The following is a 26,492-nucleotide window of genomic DNA, read 5'->3' as shown; positions in this document are numbered from 1 at the left end:
TATTCGTAGGACGTTGGGATAATATGCGTTAAGGTACTTGAAGTACCATGCGCCTCCATATTAATTACTTCCACACGCGACCGAAAATATTCTCATTCTCTATCGATCATGTTTCTCTTGGCTTCAATTGAATCAATTACTTCTCTTTACTTGTAAAATCTCTACACATTTCAAGACGAAGTGTGAGAAATAACCAACCCTGGATAGCGGCAGTAGAATCGAGTACCTATTGTCGCGTCGTGTGTGTTTGAGGAAAACTTTAAAGCTCCCTCGAACGCACGCGACGCGATTCTTTCGCTTGGTGACTGCGATTCTGCAGACAAATGATCCATTTATGCCTTAAAGGTTCCCTCAAACACATGCGACACGACAATGGCGACTCGATTCTATCGCTTGGCGACTGCGATTATGTCGTCGTTGATATCGAACATTGCCTGCAGCGACCCAACGATAGAATCGCGGCGATGAAATCGTTTATATCTGGGGGAGCCTTAAATCTTCATAAAGCCAAGGCAAGTGTTGAAAGAAAATAATCAGGGTTCCTAATGCTCACTCAATGTCAGGAGCACAGGATGCTCCCTCACGTAAATTTTCGGGAAGAAATCGCTTTTCGGGAAAGAAAAACAGCCTGGAGAGTGATAACCATTTTTCGCTCACTTCGATTGCCGCCAATCGTTGGGTTCCTCTTTTTCTTTCATATTCGAGTCTTTTCGTGGCATCATCAATGCGAATTGTAGTAGCTTATGTGGAACAAATAACTTAATGCTTTCATACAGATAGCGTGGTGGTGCGGCTAGAGTAAGCGCATCCCGAAGACTATTATTGTTACTATTCTGGGTTCGAATCCCGGCGCGGCCATACAATTTTGTAATTGTTCTGCGATAATTCTCGCGAAAAGTGAGTGAGAGATAAAAGTGATGAATCGAAAAAGGATTTTCATCTTATAGGCAAGATTTTCGTTTATCTTCCAAGGCTAATTCTAGAGAAAAGATTGATGGGTGAAAGATGATCACCAACATAAACAACGAAAAAAGATTCTCCCTTGGCCCGAAAAACGCTTGCTTTGGTCTCATTGAAACGAAAAGTTGAAACACTGAAAATAATTAATATGGAGGCGCATGGTATTTCAAGTACCATAACGCATATTGTCCTAGCGTCCTATGACTAAGACAACTTTTGTGAACGTTCACCGAGCGAATCTGTCGCCGTTGGTATGGAAGCGTAAATAGAATCGCGTCGCGACTGTTGCATCGCGTGTGTTTGGGGGGAACCTTAATGGAACATTGCATGCAGCGACTTACTGTTGCCGTCGCGGTGATGAAATCTCGCTTAACTTTTCAAAAGGTCCTAAGTAACATTTTTTTCATGATTTAATTTGAGTATTGCAATCGACAGATTAACATGAAATATGTTGATTGCATTATTCAGATTAAATCATGAAAAAAATGTTACTTAGGACCTTTTGAAAAGTTAAGCGAGAAATCGCTTACCCGACCAGTAGATGGTAACAGATTTATATCAGAGCTTGTTATTCTGTTACATCATTTTTTTATAACAGCGGTTGTAATAAAACATGTACCATTAGTAGTTAAAATAACACAAATTGTAACAAAATCTCTTCTAATTTTAACAAAAATATTACTAAATGTGTTATTCATTAAACAAAAATATAACTCGTTGTGTTACATAAATAGAGGTGAAAATCGCCTATACTGTAACAAATTGTGTTCTTGAAAAGATGACGATTATCCATAATGTAGGCAATTAACTTTGTCCAGCTGGTTCATGTAGGTTCAAGTTATACTGAAGGTGGTACCTTCGTTTTTTTTCAATTCCTATCTACCAAAAATGTAGGCATTTTTTTTTTCGAAAATAAACATAACACATTATGTTATAATCATGTTATGATGAGCTTGAAATTCTCTTTCCTCCATCTTGGACAGAGAATTTATAACAAAATGATTGCAAGTTTTGTTATTTATAACACATATTGATATAATTGTGATAAAATTTTGTTATGACTAACTGGTCGGGTAGGCTTTAGGGAGTAGAAGTTACACCATACAGGTATTGTGATCAATATAACTCCACCATAGTAGCCAAGATTTTACATTGAAGAGTGTGATATGCACTTTGAATGTCAAATTTATTGTTTTGGTTTGTTCTCAAGTACGAAAATTTGGCTACTGTGATGAAAAACAAGGACTTTTGACAGGCTTGAGCAAAACATGTTGATCACAATATTCACAGCGCCATTTAAGCTCGATTTGAATCAAGTGCGAGTCAAATCGAACCAGCCTCATAGCTCAGAAAGTCTATCATTGTAGAATTTTCACGTGTTCTTTTTTGCCGAATGCATAGATTTATTTTTTTGCCTGGAACAATAAATAATAAATCCATATATAAACATAGAACACGTCTCGAATGGGATTTGACACCTCTGGGAGCGGAATCATTTTTCGACGTATGAGATAAATGATCCGATGCTGTTCGAAAAAATCAAGCTCGCCCTGCAGCGAGTTAACTCGCGCATGAGGCTTTGATGATTAATTGCTTTAACAGAGCCCACTGTGAAACCCCACCACATCCCGCAACTCACACGAAAGAACTTGTCATGCTACTAAAATTGGCAGCTAAGCGGATCGGACTAGTAATTAACTCGTCGAAATCGAAGGCCATAATGGGAAGATGCTTAAGAGAGGGCATCGTAAGCCACCCACCACGAGTTTGTATCCGGGGGTGACGAAATCGTGGGGGTTCAAGAATTCGTGTATTTGGGCTCACTGGTGACCGCTGAAAACGATACCAGTACAGACATTCGGAGACGCATTGCATTGCTGCAGGAAATCGTACGTAGGTACTTTGGACTCCACAATTCGCTCCAACCGAATAGAGTTCGATTCTTTGTTGTCATTCATTTTTTATGTGGCATTTTCATGTCGTACTATCCAGCACGAAAAAAAATAAAATTACGTCTGGCGTCATATAAAGAATATTGGTAATAACTATTGAGGACGATTGTCACAGCCGTCACTGGCGAAACATCTTTTGCTGGCGTGTACAAGACAATAAATAGTAATAGGATAGGAATAGTATTAGTAATAGTAATCAAATCATTGTGTTTCGACAGTTAAGTACCTACCCAGACACAAGACTTTCCCGACTAGTTAGTCATAACAAAATTTTATCACAATTATATCAATATGTGTTACAAATAACAAAACTTGTAATAATTTTGTTATAAATTCTCTGCCAAAGATGGAGGAAATAAAATTTTATGATAGTCATAACATGATTATAACATAATGTGTTATGTTTATTTCTACCGAAAAAAAATTGCCTACATTTTTGGTAGATAGGAATTGGAAAAAAAAAGTGAGGTACCACCTACAGTATAACTTGAATCTACAACCAAAGTTGAACCAGCTGGACAAACTTAATTGCCTACATTATGGATAATCATAATCTTTTCAGGAACATAATTTGCTATAGTACAAGCTATTTTCACCACTTTTTATGTAACACAACGAGTTATATTTTTGTTCAATTAATAACATATTTAGTAATAACTTTGTTAAAACTAGAAAAGATTTTGTTACAATTTCTGTTATTTTAACTACTAATGGTACATGTTTTATAACAACCGCTGTTATTAAAAACTGCTGTAACAGAATAACAAGGTCTGATATAAATCTGTTACAATCTACTGGTCGGGTTAGTTCTAGTTCCTGATTCTTTGTTTTACGCAAGGACCAAGTTATCAAACAAAATCAATATCATATGGAAAGAACCACGCAAATACAGTTGAAATAGCCATGGAATGCGAGTGTTCGGAATATGAGTCATGTTCGGGATTTGAGTCAAAACGGTATAACACACGTTACATATTTTCTTTGATTTGTATAAGCAACATATACACCCCAAAAATTAACCAACATTTTTCTCGTGCATCAAGCGATAAGACGTTTGCGGAATACTCTCCGATAGTCGACCGTCGGATCCCGGATCCATTCAGTCCTATCTACTCGCAATATATTGTGGCTACAACGAAAATAAAAACACAAAACTAACTGGGAATCGAACCATGGGATTCTCAACCTTCTACATTTGAAACCTTTTGAGGGGACATAGGGTAAGGGAGGTATTTTGGACCACTTTAGGAGATGGCCGAACAATTTTGTCGAATAAAAGTTAGATTTTGTAATAATACTTGATCAATGCCCTATGCAACTAAAAAGTGGTGAATGCTAAGTAGGATTTGTAGGTAAAAATGTTGTAAATCCCACTGAAAGCACCAAACTACCATAAATTCTGAAGATATGTAAGATTTAATTTTGGACCACCTGTTTTTATTTTGGACCACCTGTTGAACATATTTTGGACCACTCGAACAATTTTGTATTGCTTGCAAAGTTATGTTACTATTGGATTAAATTAGCGATCTCCAGCATTTTCGGCGTTTTCATCCTGAAAGTCCTTGTGAAGCAATACATTTTATAGGCATTCAAAGCTTAGAACAATATCTACAAGCTTAGGGTATTGAAACTAATTTCAATGTCAGTACCACTCGGTACAGCATCATCAAAGCAAAACAAACTTGTGGCCCATTGCCGTGATGTATACACCTGCATACATACCCTGCATATTTTTTATGTAGTTTGTTAGATCTGTTCCATTTGCGCCATTGATAGTAGTGGGTTGCCTGGTTCTTCCTTGCTCATTGCATATTCTTTTTCAAAACGAAACATAATCGTAGAACGCGGAACTCTGTTGCATTGGCAAACAGCACGGACGGAGAGCTATAGCAAAGATTGGTTCTTGTCGAAGAGATTTCTCAACTATTCTGCTCACAATCGCATATTATGGGACAAATATGGATAGGAATTACAGCAAAGGTGGGACTGATAGGCGATCATAGGCAGTATTTTCGTACGGAAATAATAAAAGCAGTTACATGTTGGGTTAATAGACATTTTCTAGGGCTTACATCAATGAACGGTAATTTATAAATGCGGTATGAACAGTAATTTATGAATGGTTTGATACTAGAGAAACAAATGGTTTAAAATAAGAGTTTAAGAGATCTAGAACTTAAAAAGAAGATATGTCGAAAATATGTTCGGTTCAATAAAAAATGAACCTATTTTGGACATGCCTCAGATTACTATTTTAAACTTACAATGTTTCGTTCGAGATATGAAACTGCTTCAATTAGGTTTTAATGAGTCAACAACATCATTCACGTGGTTTAAATCTATGTACAAATAAACTTACAGCTTTTGAAAGTTGACTTAAATTTTACAATGTCGTCTTATTTTTGGTCTAATCCAGCCGGCATGGGTAAATACGTGAAAATATTCTTAATAATTGCAATATTTTATAAGAAACAAATGTAGGAAATACCTTATGGATAGTTTCTTTGTGCAATAAAATTTAAATATTGCACGTTTTATTTAGTTTTGTGTGATATAAATACAAAATTCAGCTAGGTGGTCCAAAATAAGAGCCCGGTCCAAAATACAGCCGTTACCCTACACGGGACTGTTAAAAATAAAAAGTACTTTGCAACATTGTGACAACAGTAATGAACTGAAAAATTATTATACATATGTCCAGCTTATGTATTTCGTTTTTGATATGCAACATATTGAACCCCTAATAAAGTCAACTGCTAGGCAGATTGCGATATCAGTGGAACGGAAATGAAAAATTGTGTGTTTATGAAACTGAAAATTGCTTCTTATGAAGCTTGGTGTATTGTCAGAGTCTTGAATGCAGTTTATTAGGAACAAGCAGCTAAATATTTGAAAGATGTTGCGCGTGTTATTTGGGAACCAATCCCGTGCGTGGCTTCCGATGGTTGCTGCTTAGAGTTCAACCTCAACGCGTGTTATTTGGGAACCAATCCCGTGCGTGGCTTCCGATGGTTGCTGCTTAGAGTTCAACCTCAACGTCTGCTGCAGTTTAGAGGGTAATCATCGTGTGATCGGCTAGCGAAAGCACAGCAGTGGATTTTTTCTTCGCAAGTTCTATACTAAGATTTGCCTGCTAATGAGTTAGTGATTGGTAAGACTCATGATTAAAAATTAGTCTGGAGAAAAAGGGAGAGATCGAGAAACATTTTTGAAGAATCACAATCAGATTGAATGCAATGAAGCACCTTTTTGTTATTTTGTGAAAAATCATCAGATGGTTATTTTGGAGGAAGCACTCAAGTGACATTTCCTCGTATGCTTTTAGTGGTTTCAAATAAGCATTATTTTAAAAAATCGGTCCTTTTTCAGGATCCCCATTTTACACAGAAGAAGGTTTAATTTCCTGTTTTTGACTTTGACTATCTAGTGACATTTTCTCGCAAAACTGCAAAAGAATAGAAAGTTAAATTGGGAGGATTTTCTGCACACTTTGTATTGTAACTCATAGCGACTCCAGAAATTCCATTAACGACGCGTCTGTAGCAATTCAGCGGAAGTTCATCGAGTGACTGTCGTTGGCGTCAGCAGATTTCACAATATTCCGACTTTGGTTTTGTTGTGGTTAGTGATTGAAAATAATAAATTTTAACCTTCCTAATGCATAAGAAAAAAGTTACACATTGTGCATTGGGGTCCATTTGGACCCAAGATTTCATCACGATCACAAAAACTCAAATTACAACCGATTTTCGATCTTTAGGCACCAAACTAAATTGACCTCTCTAGTCTCCGGGGAACCTGCACTAAAGAGGAACTGTTTGAGCTTCTCAATTTGGCACCAAATTTTCGAGTTTCGTGTTATGAAACATAAAATTGCTTGCAAATATGTGCTCTGATGATCCCAACTGTATTTGCTATCTTGTATATGCCATTTCTGGGGAAATTTATCCCTCTAGCGGTCATCGGAGAGCCCTCTGGAAGATCCGGAACATCCGTAAAATGGCCAATTCCAAAAGTTCATCCCAGAGCTTCGCGATTTTTTGGTAACCATTCATTCTGGAAAATTGTGGGTGCAATCAATACTGAAGTCTTCAGTGACCTACAAACGGTCACCCAGATATTACGGAAAATCCGTAAAAATGGCAAGTTCCAAAAATTCATCTCAGCGCTTCGCGATTTTTTCGAAACCAAAAAGCTCACGAAACGGTCATCCGAAAGATCCGGACCATACGTAAAAGTGGCTAATTTCCAAAAAAACATCTCAGAGCTTCGCAATTTGTTCATAACCGAATGGCCTGTGCAATCAATTGTACAAGTCTTCTGCGACCCGCAAATGCTCCCGAAAGGGGCCGATACCACAAAATCATTCCAGAGCATTGCTATTTTATTCGTAACCATCCATACAGGCAAATTTTGTACGCATTTTGTACCTGGCTCTGATCTTATCTGGTTGGACGCCAAATTTCGGTCAATATTGGATATAATTCATCCGACTATTTATCGAATCTTTCTGGAGTTCCATAAGGTAACACCCTTGGACCATTGCTATTCTCGCTTTTCGTCAACGATGTAACCCTTATTTTACGACGTGGAGGTATGCTGCTGTTGTTTGCCGATGATCTAAAAATGTTTGTAGTTGTTCGAGGTCTAACTGACTGCTATGAACTACAGAACCTTCTTAAAATCTTCCATGACTTGTGTATTCGGAATATGATGGTTCTGAGCATTCCTAAGTGCTGTGTCATAAGTTTACGACGAACGGCTAACTTCATCCAGTTTAACTACTCTCTTGTTGTACTGCTCTCTGGTATGCTCAATACTAGAGTTTGCATCTGCTGTTTGGAATCCATACCAGGCTGTATGGAGTGAGCGGTTCGAATCTGTCCAAAGAAGATTCGTCAGATATGCTTTGCGCCACCTTCCATGGAATGACCCGTTGAATTTGCCTGCCTACGCTGATCGCTGTCGTCTACTCGAGTTAGATAGTCTAGCCAAACGGAGGAATGTTGTTCAGTGTGTTTTTATTGCCGAATACTACATCCCTATTTGATTTCCACATTTCAACATCCAGATTTCGCTGTCGTTTGCTGAGCCGTATGTAATGTTTTTAATGTATGACCACCACTAGATATAAAAATTTCATGTAGACAGCACAGTCCGATGAGTAAATTACAAATACAATACATTACAATCTCCCATATTCACCTTATCATAATAAAATGAGTGGAAGACAAATGAGCTTGTTTCTCATTTCTGAGAAAGATTCATGTGTGGCATTGAAATTGCACTTGGTGTTAGTTAGGAGAAGGCAATATCTAATCGACAATAATGCATCAAAGTAAATTTGATATGAACAACAACGAAGGGCTACCAAAATATCTATCAAAGCAATCGTGGTATTATGCCAGCAGTCAAAGACATGTGGTCAACCATCACGGACTGGAGTGACAGTTTTCCAACAGACTTCCGCTTGCCTAGCAGCCGAGAAGGATTCTCATCAGAATCCGAGAGGAATTCTCATAAGAATCTTCATTGAAATCTCTTAAGAATTCCTTTCAGAATCATCGAAGTATTCCAATCGGAATACAGAAGAAGTCACATTGATTTTTTTCGGTATCGTTGAAGGATACCCTTGGAAATCTGTGGGGGATACCCTTCATAATACATGGAGAATTTGCTTCAGAATCTTTAGTTAATCAGGTTCGAAATTTCTCTGGAGTTGTATGAAGATTTGTTTCGGAATCGTTCGGAGATTTGCTTCGGAATTCCTTAACGATTTGTTTCAAAATACTTCAACGATTTACTTCAGAATCCCTTGAAGATTGAATTCGGAGTCTCTCGACGTTTTGTCCCAGAATCCCTCAACGATTCGCTTCAACATCCCTGGAGGAATGCCTTTGGAATGCATAGAGGATTCTTTTCGGAATTCTTGAAGGATTAATTCGGAGTACCTCTACGATTTGCTTCGGGATCTTTCGACAGATTGCTTCGAAATCCTTCGATGATTTGCTTCTACATTCCTGGAACATTGCCTACGAAATCCCTGAAACATTCACGTTGGAATTCCTGGAGGATAGAGGATCTCTAGAAGATTCTCATTGGAATTCCTGGAACATTCCCGTAGAAATCTGTGGAACATTCTCGATGGAATCTCTGGAATAGTCCCGTTAGAATTCCTGAAACATTCCTGTCGGAGTGCCTGGTGGATTGCCTTCAGAATCCCTGGAGGTTCCCTTCGGTATGCTTGGAGGATTCCCGTCGAAATCTCTGGAGGAATGTTGTATTTTTTGTTTTCATTTTGGCTATAAACAGAATATTTATGAAATAGGGTAAAATACCCAATAGTGGAGGAACTAAGCATGTTCAGTCACTATTTCTTCGCTTATTCCAAATCTGTACTTTATTTCGCTTACCTTAAGTGTGCATTCGAAAGCTTATTGATTCTATTTCAAACGAAGAGTAATCCAATCGTAATAGAATCCAACATTGTTACCTAAAATGATATCTACAATTATTGATACAGTGTTCATTAGTACACTTAGACGCAATGGACATACGCTATCAATTTGAGTCGTTATAGCAATCAACAGCTGGTAAACAAACACACTTCGATACTGTGAGCTACAACAGAAAGCACGTGCTTGAGAAAAGAGAATATGGATGAGTGTGATTGATACGATTAGGTGGTTGGACCGTATTTATAACAACCCACTAAGATAAATAAATGAGGTGGTAAATTGTTCGAGATTTTTTGAAAAGAAGCTCAAAATAGAAAAAAATAGATGAAGTTGCTATTTCCGGTTATTCCGGACCATTCTCGATTCCGAAATCGGAAGCCTTCCGTCCAGTCGCCACTCTCTCCGCATCTTTAGTTTCGGCAATATCGTTCGAACTCGACCCCCGTCGCTGCGCGCCAAACTGCAGCATCTGCGACGAAAACAATCGGTCGCCACAACCTGGTAGGAGGACATCGTCGCCATCTTCTCGGCGGAATCCCAACGCATCGTTTGCATCGTGAAAAACCTGCGCAGGTATGTGAGCTTATTGTTTCATGGCCATGATTTAGCTCTATTTTCCATTCCGTATCGATAAAAATAGTCCAACCCGAATGGTAGAATAAATGTTGTATAGTAATTCGAAGTTAGCTTGAGTGTTTAATTTGTATTGCGTTTCACGGGGCTGGGAAAATTCACTCCCATGGCGTTGGCCGTTGCTACAGTTTCTCGAGTTCACTTCGGATATTGCTTTTCGTTTACAGTACAGCGGTTTGAACGAGTTCAGGTAGGTGGGGAAAAGTAGAGTATTCTAGGCGTAAGTAATTTTAGAGCCAGCGACCGTTCGAGAGTCCCCAGACGTAAAGGTTCTGAAAGAGTCGGACAAAAAGAGAACACGACCTGTGATCCCTCTTCGAGAGATCACCTCGAGAACAATTCGCGAACGGTTACCGACAGTTCTGGACATAACCATAAAGCACTGATTGCCTCCCAATTGCCCCAACTGCCTAGAAACCTTTTCTCTCTAACCTTTTCTGAAGAATGTCTGCAACCAAGGACCACAAAAGTGGCGAAAGGACACAACCTTAAGGGCATCATTTTGGTGCCCTCACTGTGATAGACAAACCTCAACTAAGACGTCCTACGTTACATTTGCGTACAACCCGATTTAAACTTTTTCATTATTATTTTTTTATTTTGTGTTTTTTATTCTTAATTTTTTTTACTTGTTCAACCCATTTTTGTTTTATTTTCCTAGTTTCAGATACTTGATATATGGCTTTTTGATACTTTCAGCCTTTCCTGATTATGTTTCAACATTTCATAGGACAACCATAAAGTTAGGCTTGGTAAAGCCGGCCGATGAAGATGATATTCAAATAGCATAGGAGTTTCTTAAGAGCTATATTCCGCAGATGTGAATTCAGCTGGATAGGAATTCGTCATAGTGTAGAACAGGTGGGAGGTATAATACTATTTACTCCATAACTATAATTTCCGCTTATGTGAACGCCTTTCGGTCATGTGAAGGCTGAGAGCGCATTAGATGTCAACTCTACACTCATCCTAAAATTAAAAGACACAAATAGTGTGGCACTTATGTTTCTTTCCTTGGCGACAAGATGATTAACCTGTATGTTCTAAAACGATTTTAACTAAATCAATCAGGAATAAATACAAACAAAGCTTCTTGCATCTTATTACGAGCTTTGCGGCATCATTCATCTTAAGTATGGATTTGATTGCCGCCTCAGTGAAGGGAAGCGTGCCCTTATCGTGGTCTATTAGGTGTCTTGCCAGTTGTCTAATGCTGAATGTTCAATCCTAAATATTTAGTCTGTACCACCCTCGATGATGGGGCCCTCCTTAGCCGTGCGGTAAGATGCGCGGCTACAAAGCAAGACCATGCTGAGGGTGGCTGGGTTCGATTCCCGGTGCCGGTCTAGACAGTTTTCAGATTGGAAATTGTCTCGACTTCCCTGGGCATAAAAGTATCATCGTGTTAGCCTCATGATATACGAATGCAGAAATGGTAACTAGGCTTAGAAACCTCGCAATTAATAACTGTGGAAGTCCTTAATCAACACTAAGCTGCAAGGCGGCAATGTCTCAGTGGGGGATGTAATGCCAATGAAGGAGAAGAAGAACCCTCGATGACGTTCATACCATCTTTAAAATAACTGGCGCAAGGACGTGGCCAATGCAGTTGTGTATATGAATGTTGAGCCACTAGAATTTGTACATTAAAAATGTTCAAGCAATCCCGGGGAAAACTTGAGATCAAATGAATAACTCTTTTTTATGTTGAGGAACCGCTGATTTTGATTACTCAGCTTGATATATTTTTAGTCGTTTTAACGGTTAAAATAACAAAATCTGCAGCAGAAAAATCTTACTGTGATATCAAATTGCAAACTATCACTACTGTCTATGAGAGCAAATTGAAACCTGATTTTGATTACGAAATATGTAATCCGTTTATTTAATTTAGAAATCATCGTCGATACCAACATATGTTGTAATATGATGCAAGACTTTGCTCGGCATTTCATTCAGTTATTCATGCTGTGGTAAGTATAAACTCTCCATTAAGATTTTCGAATTTTCCATGAAATATTCATAAATAGTGTTTTTGGCCATAGAATAAGAGCATTTACATAAAGGTTGCCATAAAACAAAAATTGCAATTATGAATAATAAAATTGCAACGAAAAAATCAACATTTTTCAGTAGAAAACGAAATTTTCATAAATAAATCAAAAGCAGAAATAAATGATTGCACAGTTTCCCAACAATAAAAGACATTTTCGGAGTTCCAGTGAAAGTGATGCTACACTCATACAATTGTGTCCCCAACGAATTTATGCAAATTTCCTAATGCTTATTTCTAATGCATAGTTGCATAGTTTTTCAATGCATAGTAGTATAAGCTAATTTCCTTTAGGTTCTTGGAAAATTCTCATATGTGAAGAGTAAGTTGTAAGCGGATTATGCTTCTCTTTTACGGTTCCTCATTATCATTTGAGAATAAATTCAGGTTGAGGCCATTATAAGTATAAGGTGGAAAAGGTTAAGTGGTGGAAGCTTCGAAATATTAGACGGTTCTCTTTCGCGTCCTCTTTCCAGTGCTGATCATCAATAGAGCGGGATCACCGCGATTATTTTTCAGCTTATTTTCGATCAGCCAATCATTCATTCCGCTCATATTTTAATGAGAAGAAAAAATCTTCTCTACATGATGTTGGTTAAAAGCGAAAACTATAGAAAATAAAAAAGATAATAATATTGAATTTCATCAATTGAAAAAGGATACAATTGCTTTCCCGCTCCATACGCGTTTCCTTCGGCGGGCCGGGCAGGTTCAGTATGACCAGCTGAGCGTCGTGTGACTTGTTGACTATAACCTCGTTGAGTTTCACAGCCGTGTGCATTCGTCTCACGTTGCCTTCGTCACTGTAATTGAGAATGAAAAAAAAAATCGTTCAAACGGTTAAAGAATGCAATGGACGGAGGGTGACGACAGATGCAAGTACGGGAGAATAAACAACTCGCTTTCGGTAATTTCCTGGTAAACGATGTAAAATATGGAGCTAAACGACCGACTAATAATGGCCACTTCCGGAAGCATTTTTTTCCATTCCATTTTGCATAGATATCCAAAGCAATCAGCCGCGTCGAGTGACGATGGCGATGCCACACCGCGCGGTGGCGACCGATGACGGTGAGATGGTAGAATTTTAAATAACTTACGGCTTATAATTAGCTTTACTAGGCGATTTGGGCGTTTCATCCCCGGCGGCGTTCTTCTTGCTGTCCTTTCCGGGCGAGACCACATTGTTGGCCACTGGCTGGGGCGATTGCTGTTGATCCTTCTTTTCGGAATTTTCATTGTTGGCATCCTTGTCGTTCTCACTCTCTTTGGTGTCCTTGTCTTTTTCGGATTCAGTCTGTTTGGAGCAAAGATGCCGGAGAATAGTGTTTAAAGTTAAACTGCTTAAAATATACCTGTTTTGTCAACGAGTTCGTATCATAGTATTTTTATATTTTAAGAAAAGGTTTGAACATTAGTTTCGTTTCAATGGGAAATTTGGACGTGAAATTCTTCCAAAATTATTCGATATTTTAACAGAAAATTTTAACAAGAAATTCTTCTCAATTCCTTCTTTGAGAAGAAATTCTTCTTCCAAGACTTCTCAATTTCCAGTTTTTAAGAAATTTGCAAAAAAAATCTGTAGTGATTTATGGAAACAAAACATCTTGAACTCTTAAACACTTCGATACTTTCTTGAGCTATCCAATGCATTTGAAAAATATGATATGATATAACGAAACGATGACAAAACTGTTAATAATCAGTTAATAATATACCTCATGCTTCTCTTCACGATCTTCGTCATTGAAGATGTCCTTGTTCTCGGATGGATCAGCGAATCTGACCTTCGACGCCGTTTTGGTATTATTCTCGATATGATGATGGTGGTCCACGATTGCTTGCACCTGGTGTTATACAAACGGATGAAGATGAGAAAGAAAACGTATCTAATGTTAGTGAAATTGAAGAAAAACCATAAAGCGCAGAAAATGGCATTAATTTTGTTGGCGCAGTTGTTTGTTGCTTTACATTTCCATTAGTTGAAGTAAATTATCGGCTTATGTGAATGGTTTGGATTAAATACATCAAAAATATGTAGAAAAAGAAGCACATACGGATTATTCTTTCAATTTATATGCTGGAATATTATAATCAAGTGATGTAGTCCATAAAATAGTCGCAGGGTGAAGTTAGATAATTGAAACAGCTTATATAAATTAAGGTTCCCCCAGACCTAAGCGATTTCATCGCCGCAACGGCGACAACTAGTCGCCGCGATTCTATCGTTCGATCGCTGCCGTCAATGTTCTATTTACGATTCCATACCTACGGCGACAGATTTAATGTCGTCAAGCGATAGAATCGCGTTGCGACTGTCGCATCGCGTGTGTTTTCTGGGAACCTTTAAGCATCGCAGCTTTTTTGGTTTCGTGCATTTTAATCATTCAACCATGCGTCTCCATCATAAACCATTGAGTTGGACAATTTTGTTTTTGAAAACTTTCGCAACATTAAAGGAGACGCATGATTAATAATGATTAGGCATCGCGAAAACCTACATAGGGGAACTGTTCGACACTTCATCTCGTAGCTCCTATGTTCATTCCATCAAAAACAAAGCATTGGGATTTTTTTTAAATTTTATTTGTTTTTCATTTTTGTGAATTTCTTCAGCAGTGAACACGCATGTTAGTAAACAGAAGCAACGAGATTGGTGCTGTATTTCTTTGTTTTACGATGAAATGAATATATGGTCAGTGAGATGGAAAACGGAATAGTTTCCCTATGTACTTTTCATCTCCGAAGACAATATTCATTATCATCTTCGCCAGTTAAACATAGCTGTCTAAGTTGCAAATATTCGCTATTTTACTGTAAAATGATTTCTGCTTATTGACATAATTCTATTTAAAATGGAAATTGAGAGTATTTTTTAATGATTCAAATTTTCTATTTAAGGAAAATTTGTCATTTTTCTCTGCAATTTTGATAATAAAATGACACATTTTCCACCTTTGTGTAGTGCTTCTTATTCTCGTATTATTTTTGTTCCGGATCACAGCCGAATTGTCTGAAAAATACACGCTTCATAAAAACAAAAGAAACAGAGTGTTTTGTCACCAAAACTGAAGTCTTATTTTTCTAGACAGAAACGGTCTTCTTCCGGCGATGAGATGGAAATACTCTCATTACACTCTACTCCAACAAACTAAATGACGAGACAATAATAGTAACGATGAAAATGTAACCAAATTAGGGACCGACTGAAGAAAGGTACAACAGACATTCATGGCGAAAAAATAACCAGGAAACTGCTGGGCACTAACGAGAACGATGATATCTACATTACGTTTTTCTTAGTACAATTATGCTGGTGGAGAAGTAAAGTTGGGGGAACAAAAAAAATACACAAGCAAACTGTAAGGTAAAAAAAAGAAAAACTTTCTAACGATTGTGAGCGCAACTAAGGAAATTGAAACTGTTGAAAATGAAATTTTATTCCTTTCTTGGGGCGGTGGCTCGTCTTGGTTTGTTATGCTTCCCGCTTTCGAAATTAACAATGACTGGGATGATGTCTACTCACAGGTAGTTTTATTTGAATACTCAGAAAGTTGTTGGTAGAAGCATACGTACGTAAACAGAGGTGCAATTCATCATCTTGAACCCAATTTGATTTCCAGTGATCCTATATTGAGTTTTCATGCAAAGCATCATGCAGAGAATAATATTTTGTTTCATGTGGATTGAGATTTGTGCAGTTCGTTTCACTTTCCAGTTCCAGAATTGCTGTTTTAAACTATTAATGAAACTAAATATATATGAAATATGATTATGAACAATCTCGTTAAATCAATACTACTTGAGATGTTTTCAAAACATTAATAATGGTTTCAATATTGAGTTAGACAACATGTCTGGCAGTAAACCGAACTTTTTCGATGTCAAAAAACATAATTCCAACAGTTACCAATTACGAATAGCACGAAGCGAATTCTTTCTTTAATCAGCGGCAGGTGCTGAAAATATGGAGGTTGTTGCTTAGCAAAATAGCTCGCCGTGCTCTGAACCATTATACTGGAACTTAAATAATTAACTTTTAAAAGCGCCGCCCATGACCGGTGCCTCCAACTTGGGGCCATACTTGAACGCGCCATGTACACCATGGGTAAGTAGACGTAATTTGATTGTTTCATTTTCTTCGGGAGTTGAAACGATTTTTGGCTTGGTACCTTGGTACTTGGGCACCAAGCCAAACTTCGGCCATAAATTTTCAAGATAAACAAGCGGAAGTGTGTGTGCTCAGAAGTTGTCTCCCCTCAGGAGGGGTAACTGTAGTGCAACGATGAAGCTGTTAGGAGCAGGAAAAAAAGTGAGCTAGGGATGATGTTTCTCAATCTGATTATGGTCGTGCCACTTGCCTAAAAATGTGTGATTTGCATTGATCACAATGTCAAAATATTTGGCAAGCTCTTTCAAAAAGGCATTCGATGGTTATTGGGTATCTTCTCCCACAGATTATTTGAAAAAAAAGTAAAACTTCGCTTCACATTTTTCAAGGTAAAGTCTTCTCGACACTAATGATGAATTCGTTGTTTCTCATTGCCAACCTAATTACTGACAAAACATTTTTTTGTGTATTAATCCAATTCGGCATTTGCTCGTAAAAGTCCTGGATCTCCTTTAGGAATTCTTATAACTACTAGGTTAAATCTTCCGAAATTGAAATCAATTGGTTCTAGATTTCCTTCAGAATTTGTTTCGAGAATTTCTCCAGGCACCCCTAAGGGAATCCATTCTGGGATTCTTTAAGGATTTTATGCAGGAATACTATGAGGAATTCTTCAAGGAATTCCTTCGAGATATACTCTAAGAATGCCTTTGTGTTTTCCTCCCGAGTTTCCTTCAAAAATTTCTCCAGACGTTTTTTCGGAATTTCATTCAGGATTTTATTGTAAAGCTTGTCCAAGAATTCCTATAGGAATTACTTCAAGAATTCCTTCAAATTTTCCATGTGCTATTTGCAAGGAAGTTAATGGATACAATTTCTGGAGAATTCTTGGAGTAATTACAAGCGAACTCTTCCCGTAATTCCTCTAGAAGTTTTTCCGATAACTCCTCTAAAAGTTTCTTCATAAATTCGTTCAATATATATACATTGAGCTATTGCGGGGGGAAATCCTAGAATAATTCCAAGGGTAACTCCTCGACAAGATTCTTCAGGAACTCACTAAAAAGCTGGTTTGGGAATTCACCTGCATTTTTTTTCAAGAAATCATTAGTGATTCTTTCGAGAAATCTTTTGTCCTAGATTTCTTTCGGGAAATCATCAAGAATTTCATTATGAAATTCTCAGTATCTCATTTTTTTTCTGGAATACATCCAGGGGTTACATTGGAAGTTCCTTTAGTAGTTTTTTCGTTAATTACTCCAACAGTAATTCAAGAATTTTTTTTTTCTTCATTAAAGAGGCTTGCAGCCCAAGGCTGGCTCACCTCTGGACAAAATTCAAGAATTCCTTTAGAATCCTTTTCTTGGGATTCTTCCATAAGTTATTACCAAGGAAATCTGGATAAATTTCCAGCGTTATTCCTAGTATAATGTTTGAATGGATTTCTTCACAATTCATTGAGGTGTTTCTTCGGGAATTGCTAGAGAAGTTCCTTCAGAACATCCTTTTATGACTTTCTCGAGAATTCATCCTTTCCATTAGAAATTTCTTCAAAAACTTCTGCGGGAATACTTTAAGGAACTCATTCAAAAAATTCTTTGGGAATTAATTTAGAATTTCCGTCGGGAATTCTCCAGGATTTTCTTTAACAAATTTATTATGAGTTACTTAGATGATTCCCCAAGACATTTTTTGAGAAATTCTTCCATGAGTTATTTCCATGGAAATTCCTGAAGAAGTTTTCAGAGTAAATCCAGAGAGAGTTCCTTCTGGAATTTACCCAGTTTTTTAGAGCATGCCTGTTGGGGGAACACCTTTTTGACAGAAAGTAATTCGGTTGGAAGCCGTGAATATGCTATTCAGCCGAACAAACCATTACGCCGAAACCTATCTGGCCAAAAGTTATATAGCCGAAAATGTCATTTGACTTAAGGGGCAAGCCAGAGTAAACGCGACGAGCGATGCGACGCGACGCGACAGTGCAATTTGACAGCCTGTTGATAATGATTGTTATTCTTTCACGTGAGTCGCGTCGCGTCGCATCACTCGTCGCGTTTACTCTGGCTTGCCCCTAAAGCTGAACATATAGCATATATTTGACTTAATGTTTGACTCAAAGCTGACATATAGCTGAAAATGTCGTTTGGCCGAACAGGTCATTTGGTAACTTTTCACTCCTCATTTTTCGCTCTTCACTGCTTATTTCAATTTGTCATTTTTCACTGTGAAAAGTTAGTAGCGTGGAGTGAGAAGTGAGAAATGAGAAGTCTCTCTCTTTTCACTTTTCACTTTGAGTAGTGAAAAACGAGAAATTGAGAAGTGGTAATGAGAAATAAGGACTGTGAGGCCTCACTATTAACTCATCACTTATCATTTCCCATTTCTCACTTGTAATTCCATCTTGCTTAAAGTGAGAAGCGAGAAATGAACAGAGATATGGTGGTGAGTTAGACGTTAGAAATGAGAAGTACGAAGTCAGAAAAAAAGGTTTGAGAAGTGAGAAGCGAAGAGTGAAAAAGTTTAAAATGAGAATTGATTTTGCCAAAATTTTTATCATTGTTTTCAACGCATTAGAATAGCACCAGATATAACGACTTACTTCAAAGTAACCAATACAAATACACAACATTTTGTACAGATTTACTCTCTGCGATTTTTGTATATTTTTTTTTGTAATGTGTTTGTTTTTATCTGCTCTAGACCTAATCTGCCTAATTTTTTTGTTGACCAAACCACATGTTCGGCTTAATCTGAAATGGACTATTGTGCCATTTTCTGGATCATACAATTTGTTTGGCCTAACGACATTAACGGCCACTTGTTCAGGAAATGACATTCTCTTTGTCGGGGCGGGAACCGAACCCATACTCCACAGCAGATGCGTATAGACCAGGGGTTCTCAACCTTTTGCTTGATAGGTATCCCTTCTAACTTTTGCATTTATTGAGGTACCCCCTATTTTTTCGCTGTATGTAGTAATAATCGTAACTCTCAAGATATATGTATGCAAAACGGACCTGAAAACTAATGGGACATATGGCTCTCCAAAAAGTTGAAATGTTCGTTATTCCGTGGAACTTTCCAATTACGTTTATACATTCCTACAAGACTTTGAGGACTTTTGGAGCTTTCCGAGCATCTTCAAAAAAGGCTTCTGAGCATCTTTGAAGGTGGCGTCAAAGCCTCTTAAAGAGAGCTTCTTGAAAGGAGGTGGCCGAGCCTCTTGAAAGGAGGTGGCCCAGCCTTTTGAAATAAAGCTTGCGTGTTTCTTGAAAACAGATTTACGAAAGGAGGCTTCCGAGACTCTTGAAAGAAGGTTTTCGAGTTTATTGAAATGAGGCTTCCGAGCCTCTTGAAAGGAGGCTTCCGGATCCCTTGAAAGAAGGTTTCCTAGCCTCCTTCAGGAGGCTTCCGAGCTTCTTAAAAGGAGGCTTCCGGATCCCTTGAAAAATACTTCCTAGTCTCTTTCAGGAGGCTTCCAATCCTCTTGACAGAAGGTTTCCGAGCCTTTTGAGAGGAGGTCTCTGAGCATCTTGAAAGGAGACTTCCAAGCCTCTTAAAAGGAAGTTTCCGAGCCTCTTGAAGGGAGGTTTGCGAGCCTCTTGAAAGGATGTTTCTGAGCCTCTTGAAAGAAGACTTCCGAGCCTCTTGAAAGGAGGCTTCCGAGCCTTTTGAAAGGAGGCCTGCGAGGCCTCTTAAAAGGAGGCTTCCAGGCCTCTTGAAAGGAGGCTTCCAGGCCTCTTGAAAGGAGGCTTCCGAGCCTCTTGAAAGGAGGCTTCGAGGCCTCTTAAAAGGAGGCTTCCAGACCTCTTGAAAGGAGGCTTCCAGAACCTTTGAAAGGAGGCTTCTGAGCCTCTTGAAAGGAGGCTTCCAGGCCTCATGAAAGGAGGCTTCTGAGCCTCTTGATAGGAGGCTTCGAGCCTCTTGAAAGAAGGCTTCCTGAGCCTCTTGAAGGAGGCTTCTGAGCCTCTTGAAAGGAGGCTTCCAGGCCTCTTGAAAGGCGGCTTCCTGAGCCTCTTGAAAGGAGGCTTCCGAGCTTCTTAAAAGGAGGCTTCTGTGCCTTTTGAAAGGAGGCTTCCGGGCCTCTTGAAAGGAGGCTTCCGAGCCTCTTGAAAGGAGGCTTCCGGACCTCTTGAAAGGAGGCTTCCGAGCCTCTTGAAAGGAGGCTTCCGAGCCTCTTGAAAGGAGGCTTCCGAGCCTCTTGAAAGGAGGCTTCCGAGCCTCTTGAAAGGAGGCTTCCGAGCCTCTTGAAATGAGGCTTCCGAGCCTCTTGAAAGTCGAGTCAAGTACGAGACACTGAAGACGGCCTTACTGTTGAGGTCGAAATACGTATCTGTCAAGATACAATTAAGTGGTGGAATTCAATGGGATGGTATAAACTCGTCTTAGGACAAGTGAAGACATTCCACTAAAAAGCTCAAAATAATTTTCTTATCTCTTGAAAGTGTTGAGGCCGCCCCTGTGCATTCGACAAGCAATGTACAATCGAATAGTGTACCGATAAATGTCTGTATAACTAATACTACCTGAAGCCGATGGGCTCCGAAGATAATGCAATAAATTTGCCTATCAGTCGATACTGATAGCCCAAACCGATCATACCGCTTTTTCTTATCCATTCCGTTTATCACATCTTTTCATCTCAGCTAAGCTTCATAATCATAAATCACATACACAATAGTGGCGACGAGGTGGATTGTTTAGTTAAACCTTCACGTGCAACAGACTAAAAATCAATCAAGTTAATATCGTTGAACGGCGTTGAAATAGAAATTAAAAGTTGGTTTGTAACAAATTCAAAAAATATTCTATTCAACATTTGCATTGTCGGCGCAATAGTAAAGGTTCATCTCTCGACAGTGTTGTAGACATATTAGAACATCTATTGATAACTAAAATTGACAATAACTCGTAAGTTTTATATATAACATGCGTTTGGTTTAACAGCTTGGCCTATGGTAGTTAAATCGTGATTCACCTTATGTGATTATGTCAATAGTGTTCTGTTATACAATGTTGCGAATTCAATTATGACAAAAAAAAAACTTTTATACCGTGTATGTGAGAAGATACAAAAGCTTAACCAACTTTAGTATAACAAAAGCCAATTGTTAATAGGCGAATCATATTATATTATTCCATTGAGAGCAGAAAAGTGGCTAAGCCTCTTGAAAGGAGGCTTCCGAGCCTCTTGAAAGGAGGCTTCCGAGCCTCTTAAAAGGAGGCTTCCGAACCTCTTGAAAGGAGGCTTCCGAACCTTTTGAAAGGAGGCTTCCGAGCCTCTTGAAAGGAGGCTTCCGAGCCTCATGAAAGGAGGCTTCCGAGCCTCTTGATAGGAGGCTTCCGAGCCTCTTGAAAGAAGGCTTCCGAGCCTCTTGAAAGGAGGCTTCCGAGCCTCTTGAAAGGAGGCTTCCGAGCCTCTTGAAAGGCGGCTTCCGAGCCTCTTGAAAGGAGGCTTCCGAGCCTCTTAAAAGGAGGCTTCTGAGCCTTTTGAAAGGAGGCTTCCGAGTCTCTTGAAAGGAGGCTTCCGAGCCTCTTGAAAGGAGGCTTCCGAACCTCTTGAAAGGAGGCTTCCAAGCCTCTTGAAAGGAGGCTTCCGAGCCTCTTGAAAGGAGGCTTCCGAGCCTCTTGAAAGGAGGCTTCCGAGCCTCTTGAAAGGAGGCTTCCGAGCCTCTTGAAAGGAGGCTTCCGAGCCTCTTGAAATGAGGCTTCCGAGCCTCTTGAAAGTCGAGTCAAGTACGAGACACTGAAGACGGCCTTACTGTTGAGGTCGAAATACGTATCTGTCAAGATACAATTAAGTGGTGGAATTCAATGGGATGGTATAAACTCGTCTTAGGACAAGTGAAGACATTCCACTAAAAAGCTCAAAATAATTTTCTTATCTCTTGAAAGTGTTGAGGCCGCCCCTGTGCATTCGACAAGAAATGTACAATCGAATAGTGTACCGATAAATGTCTGTATAACTAATACTACCTGAAGCCGATGGGCTCCGAAGATAATGCAATAAATTTGCCTATCAGTCGATACTGATAGCCCAAACCGATCATACCGCTTTTTCTTATCCATTCCGTTTATCACATCTTTTCATCTCAGCTAAGCTTCATAATCATAAATCACATACACAATAGTGGCGACGAGGTGGATTGTTTAGTTAAACCTTCACGTGCAACAGACTAAAAATCAATCAAGTTAATATCGTTGAACGGCGTTGAAATAGAAATTAAAAGTTGGTTTGTAACAAATTCAAAAATATTCTTTTCAACATTTGCATTGTCGGCGCAATAGTAAAGGTTCATCTCTCGACAGTGTTGTAGACATATTAGAGCATCTATTGATAACTAAAATTGACAATAACTCGTAAGTTTTATATATAACATGCGTTTGGTTTAACAGCTTGGCCTATGGTAGTTAAATCGTGATTCACCTTATGTGATTATGTCAATAGTGTTCTGTTATACAATGTTGCGAATTCAATTATGACAAAAAACTTTTATACCGTGTATGTGAGAAGATACAAAAGCAACCAACTTTAGTATAACAAAAGCCAATTGTTAATAGGCGAATCATATTATATTATTCCATTGAGAGCAGAAAAGTGGCTAATGATTGTCGTTGAATTCAAATTATGATAGGCATGGGAGAAAAGCAAAAGTCTTATTTAGTTAATCCTGAAAGTGATGCAGTGTATTTCCTCAATGTGAGTGTTTATGCAACCATGTTAAGAAACATAGCTTCCTTCATTTGAATGCTTTATTTGTACTTGAATAAAATACCTTGAATTGTATTCGGTAAAATTACTGCCAATAAGTTAAAAAAAAATAAAATGTCCAAACAAATGTTTAAAATGTAGCTCTATGGAAGTGTGAGATATGTCTCAGAATTATTAGTTGACACTGGCTTGCGATAAATTTATTGATAGAGAGTACTTGCGAACAGATAATAAGAAAAGGCTATTGCTATATTAAAAATATTGATGGTTCCGGGAGGAATACAAATGGATTTCTTTATTGTGAGCGCAACGGTACATCAAGAAAATGTTAGTGAAATTTCATACGAAGTCAGATTTAGGCAGGACAACACTACGACAAACGTTTGGGAGCTATTTGAACGATCATTCGACCTAACTAAAAAGAAAATTAACAGTAGAGATATACCGCAGAAACGCCAGAATTCGAATTATATTGGCGACCAGTGCAAAGAATTTATAGATAGAAAGAAAAGTTGTTGTGATTATTGTCACTTAGCGATATTTAAAGCCATCAGATTAATCTATGTTTGTTCTGAACTTAAAGTTATGATATATTTAATTGTTTTAATTTTTGTTGTGTATTCGACTTGTGAAAACCAAGGTTTGATATGTGTATCATTAATTTTGAAAAGGGGAAGAACTGTTGAGGCCGCCCCTGTGCATTCGACAAGCAATGTACAATCGAATAGTGTACCGATAAATGTCTGTATAACTAATACTACCTGAAGCCGATGGGCTTCGAAGATAATGCAATAAATTTGCCTATCAGTCGATACTGATAGCCCAAACCGATCATACCGCTTTTTCTTATCCATTCCGTTTATCACATCTTTTCATCTCAGCTAAGCTTCATAATCATAAATCACATACACAATAGAAAGGAGGCTTCCGAGCCTCTTGAAAGGAGGCTTCCGAGCCTCTTGAAAGGAGGCTTCCGAGCCTCTTGAAAGGAGGCTTCCGAGCGTTTTGAAAGGAGGTTTCCGAGCCTCTTGAAAGGAGGCTTCCGAGCCTCTTGAAAGGAGGCTTCCGAGCCTCTTGAAAGGAGGCTTCCGAGCCTCTTGAAAGGAGGCTTCCGAGCCTTTTGAAGGGAGGCTTCCGAGCCTCTTGAAAGGAGGCTTCCGAGCCTCTTGAAAGGAGGCTTCCGAGCCTCTTGAAAGGAGGCTTCCGAGCCTCTTGAAAGGAGGTTTCAGAACCTCTTGAAAGGAGGCTTCCGAGCCTCTTGAAAGGAGGCTTCCGAGCCTTTTGAAAGGAGGCTTCCGAGTCTCTTAAAAGGAGGCTTCCGAGCCTCTTGAAAGGAGGCTTCCGAGCCTCTTGAAAGGAGGCTTCCGAGCCTCTTGAAAGGAGGATTCCGAGCTTTTTGAAAGGAGGCTTTCAAGTCTCTTGAAAGGAGACTTCCAAACCTCTTGCAACGAAGCTACTGAGCTTTCCAGAAAAAGGACTTCATGTCTCTCAAATGGAGGTTTTCGTCTTTAGATTCTTGATTTTAGTACAGAAATATATTCCTTAAATATTATTCAACATTTTATCTCGATCAGGTAGATATGTCTTTTTGATATTTTGTCACACAGTCCTTCGTACACTGTGCTGGTTGGGATAAGCTGTATTTAAAAGTCTTTGATTTACTGATCGCTATGTATATTATGTACAATACAAAGTCTTAGAATCAAAAATTATCAGAACTTCATCAAAAAGTTTTTAATAAAATTATTATACATTCGCCATTACGCATTTTCGACCGAGGTACCCCCTAGGGCCAGCGAAGGTACCCTCAGGGGTACATCCCTAGCAGCACACATATTCCACATAGGTTACTGCGACTCATATGTGACCGGATTCAGTCACAATCCAGTTGCTGCAACCATTTTCGTCTGACTTGTGCTGCTCGGGATGTACCCCATGTTGAGAACCGCTGGTATAGACGATTGACGTCGCTAACCGCTCGGCCGGGAAGCCCATTAGGAGCTGCCGTGCGTATTGGAAGCGTGTGGAAACCGAAATTATAGCGAATGAAAACTTATTCGATGATTAACATATTTTAAGATTCTCAGAAACATTTGAGAATGTTTACAGTTTTGATAAATCAAAACAAACACGGTATTTCCTACATAGGGAAGGTGAAACTAAAACGAATTTCTTTTATTTAAATAGGAAAACAGGACCTATACTCTTTCAATGTCTTTCTTAATCACTGAAGTAGTGATAAACGGATTTGATAAAGATTGGGGCAAAAGTTTGTGGTCATCCATAATGACACACCATTATAAGTTTGGGGTCATTCTTTAAACATAGCATCATTCTTGTATTTCAATCATGTTAAGTTGAATTTGAGCATTTTATTTCAAGTGGTTTGTTTATTAAGGCTCAAATGTTTTCTAAAAACTTAACAGAGCCGAATGCATCAACTTCAAAAAAAGATATGTATTGTTGAGACGAGAACTTTTTCGACTAGGAATGTGTTCGCTGATCCCGTTGAAGCAAATTGGGCCCGACGCTGCACAATGGGAAAATCCGATTTCAAAGGTGGAAAAAATTGATAACTTTCTTTACGGACAACTTATAGAAGCGATCAAGGGCTTATTCAAAAGGGAATTTTTCAAGGATTTCAGTGAGTGTTGTTCCATGGACGTGGAAAACTTCTGTATGTAGTTTTGAGCTCGTTTTTCCCAAATGTCCCATATATCAAATTGGAAATTTAAGAAATTTTGGGGTTAAATAAGCATCAAAGTGGATTTTATGTGTAATTATGAATTCACATGAATTCTGTAGAAATGTATAATATTAATACAGATAACTGTTGATATTATTGTCCCAAAGTGTTGAACAGATATTGATAAATGTTTTCCGAACAAAAACTAGTGAAGGAAGACGTTTCGCAAATGTTTTATTTTGTTATTTTTTGAGTTCAAAACGATTTTTTCAAAACCGATGCCAAACATTTACTAACTTTCCCCAAATTCACTAATGAAATAACATAGCTCAATGATTATGAGCCAGGAAATGATGTAGTAATATACATTTAACTGATATTTGCCAAATGATATAATGAAAATAGCGAAAAATCATATTATTTTATGAAAAATATCGAATTATTGGGAATTTTGGGGTCATACAGCTAATTAATGTTAGTTATTGAGTTCGTTTTGCCCCAACGTCCCATATATCGAAATTTTTCATATTATTTACCTTTTATCTTTCAAATATTGTACTAAAGTTATGTTCTTCTCTTCATTATAGATCCATAGAGAAGCGCTATACAGATTTGAGGGATTTTGGGGTCAAATAAGTAAAAAGAAAAGAATGCACTTTACGTGAATTTTTCATGTACTCTGCAGATTGAGAGTAAACATTTAGGATAAATAATGGACAAAAAATTAAACTTTAAGTTTCAACATGATGTACCTAGTTTCAGCTTGTTATATCTGGAGTTTAAAATTCTACTTATTACTTTTCGAATAAGCCGTGAAGATTGCAAATCGGACATAAGACTACAAAGATATGAACAGAAAACTTCGTCATGTTTTTGAGAGGGTGACCCCAAAATTATGACCATGAGAGTCAAATGACTATTTAT

At 38.3% G+C, this 26,492-nt stretch overlaps 1 protein-coding gene across 11 annotated transcripts in view; it reads right to left on the bottom strand.

The window, feature by feature from the left end:
* The window catches only part of LOC134224978 (solute carrier family 12 member 7), an 848,828-nt gene that overhangs the window by 1,440 nt on the left and 820,896 nt on the right, over positions 1-26,492 (bottom strand). For all 11 annotated transcript variants that reach the window (XM_062704686.1, XM_062704688.1, XM_062704687.1 and 8 more), the window contains 3 exons: positions 13,778-13,906; positions 13,160-13,356; positions 12,723-12,862 (listed from right to left, as the gene is read on the bottom strand). In XM_062704686.1, coding sequence (XP_062560670.1) covers positions 12,723-12,862; positions 13,160-13,356; positions 13,778-13,906 — 466 coding nt within the window. The remainder of the gene's footprint in view (positions 1-12,722; positions 12,863-13,159; positions 13,357-13,777; positions 13,907-26,492) is intronic.

Source organism: Armigeres subalbatus, chromosome 3, assembly GCF_024139115.2.
Source record: "Armigeres subalbatus isolate Guangzhou_Male chromosome 3, GZ_Asu_2, whole genome shotgun sequence".
Classification (NCBI taxonomy): Eukaryota; Metazoa; Arthropoda; class Insecta; order Diptera; family Culicidae; genus Armigeres; species Armigeres subalbatus.
The sequence above is the reverse complement of the archived record's forward strand: the minus strand, read 5'-3'. Positions and strand labels throughout refer to the sequence as shown.